General features: G+C 37.5%; 1 protein-coding gene across 2 annotated transcripts in view; it reads right to left on the bottom strand.

Annotated features, from left to right (window-relative positions):
- Positions 1-847: 847 nt before the first annotated feature.
- The window catches only part of gbe1b (glucan (1,4-alpha-), branching enzyme 1b), a 91,722-nt gene continuing 86,022 nt past the window's right edge, over positions 848-6,547 (bottom strand). For both annotated transcript variants that reach the window (XM_063493672.1, XM_063493673.1), the window contains one exon: positions 848-3,021. In XM_063493672.1, coding sequence (XP_063349742.1) covers positions 2,959-3,021 — 63 coding nt within the window. In that variant the 3' untranslated portion in view covers positions 848-2,958. The remainder of the gene's footprint in view (positions 3,022-6,547) is intronic.

Raw genomic sequence — 6,547 nt, 5'->3', positions numbered from 1 at the left:
CAGAGTGAGAAGTAGATTCCTTCCTTTGTTGTCTTAAAGATGTCAGGGCCTTTCCTGGTCCAGTATCAAGTACACACACAATCCAGGTTTGTAGCTGCTCTCAAAAAAGAAAGTTTTTTATTTATTTAGTTTGGGACTAGTATTATAAAACCCTTAGTTTGTTGACCAATGTGAAAAGAAGTGAGGTATCAACTTGCAAATATAAAAATGTACAAAATTTGAGGGAGGTACTATTGCAATATAGAAGAATTTATTGCAATTTGTTAATAAAACTCAAGCACTGACTCAATATCAAGTGTAAACACACACACACACACGTGTGTATTTATATCCTTGTGGGGACATCTCATTGACACAATGCTTTCCCTAGCCCCTTACCCTAACCCTAACCATCAAAAATGAATGCCTAACCCTGACCCTTACCCTAAACCTAACCATAACCTAATTGTAACCCTGACACTAAAACCACATTTTGAGGCTCAAAAATGCCTTCAAACTTGTGGGGACCGGGATTTTGGTCCCCACAAGGGCTGTTTGTCCCCACAAGTATAGTAAACTACCAATTTTTGGTCCCCATGAAGATGTTAATACCCGTCCACACACACACACACACACACACACAAAGTCCTTTTGGGACTTGGCTTACCTTCAAATTGTGTTCAAATACAAAGCAGTAATACAAAGAAAAGATGAAAAAAATGTGTCTGGAAGCTACAATATTTCTATTTTAAATTGATTTAGGTGGAAGACTAAGGAAAAATTATTAAGTACGGGCAGTTTTGTACATAATTAGTAGATCAACTTTTAACATTTTAAAATGATATTTAATATCACGATGAAGTCCCACACTACCAAGACCAAACTGCACATTTATTTGCATCAGGTTACAAAGTACCATTACAATATACTACTGTGGAATCCTCCACATTTCCCCAACTGCGCAATAGGACAGTATCAGTAGTCAGAGAGCAAAATGAGTTCATTCATATTCTCGTGGTTTGACAGGGACTGATTTATTATCATTAGCAATAATGAAAGAAATATGCTGAAATTGTTACAGTATATCAGACATCAATTTTACTTTTGAGAACAACTGCAGACAATTCATTTTGGCAGTGCTAAAATGACAATGACACTGGGTCAGATGAGGGATGATTATACCCTCCAATTTAGTCTCACAACCTCGTTGTCTAAAATATATGCAGAGTGATCGTCTCTGTGCTCCTTGAAAGACAGAGAAAAGGCCTTTTTGAACACATTTGCTTTTAGACAAGAAAGAAATGACATGTTCATGACACTTTTGGCTGCACACAGACGGGTGGTCCTGAAAATTAATGTGTTTTTTTTTTTCCCCCAGCTGCACGGGACACAGATCAAAACCTGCCATAAGCTACAATAGGTGGTTAAATGACTCAGAATCTGAAATAATGCTCTAGATGAGGATGGCACAACCTCTGAGCTTTATCTGAGATGCACATAATAATCTCATTTCCCTTTTTACTTGTGCTGATTCGATAAAACATTCAGAAAGTGCTTCGGATGGTGATGATATGCCAACTTTCAGGAGGATGAAAAACAAGACAACGTAAAGACTGGAAGCAGAATATCACTCATTTCTAAAACGCATTATGACATTTTGCAGACGAGTTCAGCAGTCACCTATTATGACGGTAGGCCGTTTTAGCTAATTAATAACCTCCTCACATAGGTACTGTGATGGATTCTATAACACAGAATGAGGACTGTGGCTGCTCTTTGAAATATTCAATCATCAACTGTGTTGAGACTAAAGTCACAAAAGTCACTGCTAATTGGAGGAGGCACGTGTGGCGCTCTGCGTGAATTTAGGCCGTTTCGGTGTTTTTTTGGAATATTCCCAGGGGAATCCCTAATGAACACGGTGCACATAAATCATATCCTAGTAGTCAAGTGTGTTAGTCATCCTTGTCTTTTCTAACACAAAAGGACACACTGGTCTTCAGTAGTTTAGTTCTTCTTGTCGATTGTAGCACAGTGTAACATAAAATTCATAAACTACTCTAATGCGATCTAGTGTGGGAGAAAACTATGCAATACTTTACACAAAGTGGGTAAAAACAGCCTAATTCAGCCAAATGTTGCTTGTGTATTATGCAACACACTGTGAACACTCCAAATTAAGTGATTTTATCAGTGCTTTAGCTGCAAATTACTGGCTTAATAACTGAGCCATAAATAACCACTTAAATGCTCCCAGTAGCTGCATAAATTCAAACATTACAACACAACTGTTTTAGATACTCATTAAAAAGTACAGTAATTCAAATCAGTTTAATACTTTGTGCAAATTACAATACATTTTTATACCTATAATGTCCCGCAATGCAAATTAACAAAGACACATCACCAGTGATTAAACAGCCTACCTGCATATTTTGATTTTAAATGCTAGTAATACTGTAGTGCTTGCTATCTCTGAAACGACAATGTTATTTATATTTAAATACAAAATAATAAACCTATGCTGTATTTAAACATGCCTAACATTCCTGAGCTTGTATTATCTTTAAATAAATGAATGCTGGTTTTATGCTACCGGTTTCCTCTGCCACAGTTGCCGGTCATGTATTTCAGATGACATGCCAAATGCAGGAGTACCTATAAATGGCTGCTGGCTAGTGGTGGATGGACTCGGCAGGGTTTGGAGTTTTAGCATCTAGCTGCTGGTTAGGTTGGACACTTCCCAAATGGACCAATCTGTGGTAAATGGGGTTACACAGCGTCTTAGGTTGCAGATGGTATTTGAAAGCACACAGCCCGGCAATGCTTTTTCCCCCCCGTTTAGAAAAAAGGCTCGAACACAAAAAAAGTAGGTTTGGGTGGTGTACAAGGTTGACATTAAGATGAAGGTGATTGTTAACACTCAGTCAGAGTTTGGAATCCATTCTCAATCCCGATCTCTGTGGAGACAATCATCCTCTAATAACAGTAATCTATCTCCTCGTTGGCCAAGACAATAGCTGTTCTGCAGGGGATGTAGACCTGAGAGAGAAAGAGAGACACAGTGGCAGGGGAGAAAGTGGGGAGAAAAGTGAGATGACAATTGAAGATTAATGATGTTAACAAGGTTTCTCAGTCATCCAGGTCACGGTATTCGTGCGTGTTTGAAAGAAGACAGCTGGACTTCTTTAGGTTCATGAAGACATTTTGCCTCTCATCCAAGAGGCTTCTCTAGTTCTAAAACAAATGCCCTGAGGGTTGTTGACCCACTATTAATTATGTGAGTCATCACATGAGCACAAGGATGAACTATTCCCATGTGGGGACTCACACAATCACCTCCAAGGGGACAACCACCACTAGGGGTTAAATATTTGGCACTCAGTCAGTTGTTTAAATGGTTAATGGACTGATTCTTATATGGCGTTTCTACTCTACTTGAGCACTCAAAGCGCTTTATACAACATGTTATTCGCTCATTTACACAAGCATTTTTTGCTTTCTATCTAACACCAATGCATGCATCAGGAATAACTCTGGGTTCAGTATCTTGGGCTCAAACCACCACGGGATGGGCTCTCAGTGTTTAAGAACTAAAGAAGCTTCTTGCATGAGAGGCGAAACAACTTCACAAATTTAAGTCCTTTTGCCTTTTTTTCAAGCACTACAAAGACTACATTGATGATCTTGTTTCAGTTATATCAATTTTGAAGATTAATGAGTCTTAAGTTTTATCCTTTTCAGGAGGGAGAAATCATGACTGGACATGGTAACCTCTCAAAATCAAGGATGACATAATGGCTAAAAAAAGACGAGTAGGATAAAGAAAAAAAGAAATGCAAGGAGGATAATATGCAATTTTAAAATGATATATAAGGGAAAAAGGTGGTCTAAGACTACTCGGAGGATAATATATTTTAAGAATATTTAAAGTGTGACAGAATTGCAACTGCACAAAGACCTCTGGGTGGCAGTGGTGTCAGCATATCTGCAATGAGGAGAGGTGTCTTCAACTTCTTAAACATATCTCCATGAAGTGGTGGACTTCATGTGTCTAAAAACATATCATTAAATTTGCATTCTATTCAAAGCATGTTCAGTGAACTGAACAATCTGCAAATGAGTAAACTTGCCAGAAGTGGAGGCACGCTCCTAAATTTTAATTTCTGAACTCTCTAATCAATGCAGTGAGTTTCATCATCATCTCTAAACACTGGACTGTGAATCAATTGGAAATGTGTGATTCTGTAAAGATATAATGTAATTTCAGAAGAATCTTTGAGTTCATTGGGGTAAAGAAGAAACAAGTCAATGAAAAAGAACAAACAGAAAAAAAAAAACGTGGCATGTCACATTCCTTATGTATATACATACACATATATAGTTCAAAAAGTAGCTAATAAAGTGTTTGATCAATCCTTTTGATACTCGCAGTGTCATTTGGCGGCAGGAAGCCGCTGTGTACCATTAGTCATTTCAGATTTATGCCAAAGGAAAAGCCAAGCGGGCATAAATGATGCTATATTTCCCAACAGAAAACGAAAAAAGCCAGCAGAGCTGTAAACAATTCAATCACCCCCTGAACTCTTCAAGTCGCCCCTCAGCATCAGTGGATCTAAGCTTACTGTGGATGTGCTTCTCTGGCAACAGTTTGTCACCGAGGGAGTCATACAGCCCGGCGCTGAAACACTGACACAGACATTGGTGACTAATTAAACAGTCACAGTGGGAGAGTCTCCATATAGAAGCACCGCGGAGAGAAGGAAAGGCAGAATGAATCACTGCACCTGTTTAGACAAAAGCTACCACTGCGTCTAACCTGGAATATGTCAACAGCTTTTATTTCCACCAAACAGACAGAAATAGTGACAAATTATAAATTAATCTGTGAAAAAAGGACCAGCAGATACGCTCAAGTGTTGGCACAGCAATTAGTGGAAGACATTCTAATTAACATATTACTCCTTGCAACGTTAGGCACATACATACTTGACATACTGTTTTGAACCCATCCACTAACACTTAGAGACTAGATTGTGAAAAATAATTCCCTTTACAGTATATATACATAGCTCCTGACTTATTCATTTATATCTATATTTCTCTCATATCAAACACAGGGCCAGCTGAACTAAGCTACTAGGTACAAAATGAGGTGAAACCCTGTCCATGGAAGCAGAACCTTTTTTTTTTTTAAGGACAAACTCAAGTTTGCATTATTAGATGTTATAGCATTTGCCAATCAAGGTAATTATTAATAAAACTAGTTGTGAAAAAACACAATTTAATAACAGTGAGATAAAACAAACAAATTAGAATTTGTGAAAAAGGAAAACTGTTATCAAGTACTCACGTAATTAGCTAAAACATTGTGGAAATTACTGGAAACAAATTTAGTCTTTGTCAGTGTGATCAAATTTGTTACCACAACCAGTGTGATTAGGCTTTGGTTTGTATCTGAGTGACCTTCAACATGTGTTGTCTTTGTATTGGTACACATTTAAACCTCTGAATAATACACCCTAACAAATATCCTCCATATTAAAATAATTAGGAAAACTACAACTAAGACCAAAACTGATGAAAACTAAACTAAACATGAAATATTTTCAAACAATAACCAGAATGTCTGTGAATGTCACTGTTTGTTTGTATTACACAAACTAATGAGAATTAAAATCCACTAAGAACTCAAATAGGATCGCCAACGGCCATATCCAATACAAATTAATCTCATTCACCATCAATTGAAAGCTTTTTCAGGAGTATTATGATTGCATGGTCAGTAGTAACCATGGACATAAAAAGCATGAAAATATGTGAACCCATGACATGTGGCCATAAAAATGACAAATCTGACCTTGACCATGAGCACAATTTAGGTGAAGATCCATTAGATGTGTAAGTTTCAATAAAACTTCCGCACAATGAGGAGGAGTATCGATTCTTGTGAATTGTGGATGGATGCCTCACACCATGGCATGAGCTCATCGTTCTTTGCTGGATGAGCTAAAAATGGTCCTAAATGAGCAAACCCACTCAGAAAATTAGCTGAAACTCAACTGAACTCAACTGCAATGAAAAGAAAAACTTAAAATCACGTAAAAATAAAAACTAATAACAACACATGCAATATTTCCGCAAGTTGCAGATCATTGCAGCAATGTATAGGAAATGCCAGTATGACCACGTTTGCCTATCAGGACATACACAGAAGTGTATGTGCAACACACATCTTAGAATCACAACCACAAAAGTCTCTGCTGTAGTCAGCAGTTGTTGCCAGATCGTGTAATGGTTACTGTAATGCAATAACTAATTTGACAATTTATTTGTAGGTATTAACAATAGGGGTTAAAAACAAAATGTGATGAAAAGGACAAAGTGGTACACAATAGGACACAATACACCGTTTGTGAAATACTGTATTAGTAGGAAAAACAGCTTAACTGTTTGTCCTTTCTTGACTTCTTCTGTATCATGAACTCTCTTGTATTGCCTTACACCGAGCTCACATATGAGAATTTGGATTTTATACTCCCTTGCAGAACAGAATGAAGCCTTTGGG

The sequence above is a fragment of the Pelmatolapia mariae genome, linkage group LG14, assembly GCF_036321145.2.
Source record: "Pelmatolapia mariae isolate MD_Pm_ZW linkage group LG14, Pm_UMD_F_2, whole genome shotgun sequence".
Lineage (NCBI taxonomy): Eukaryota > Metazoa > Chordata > Actinopteri > Cichliformes > Cichlidae > Pelmatolapia > Pelmatolapia mariae.
This window is presented reverse-complemented; position numbering and strand designations above follow the sequence as displayed.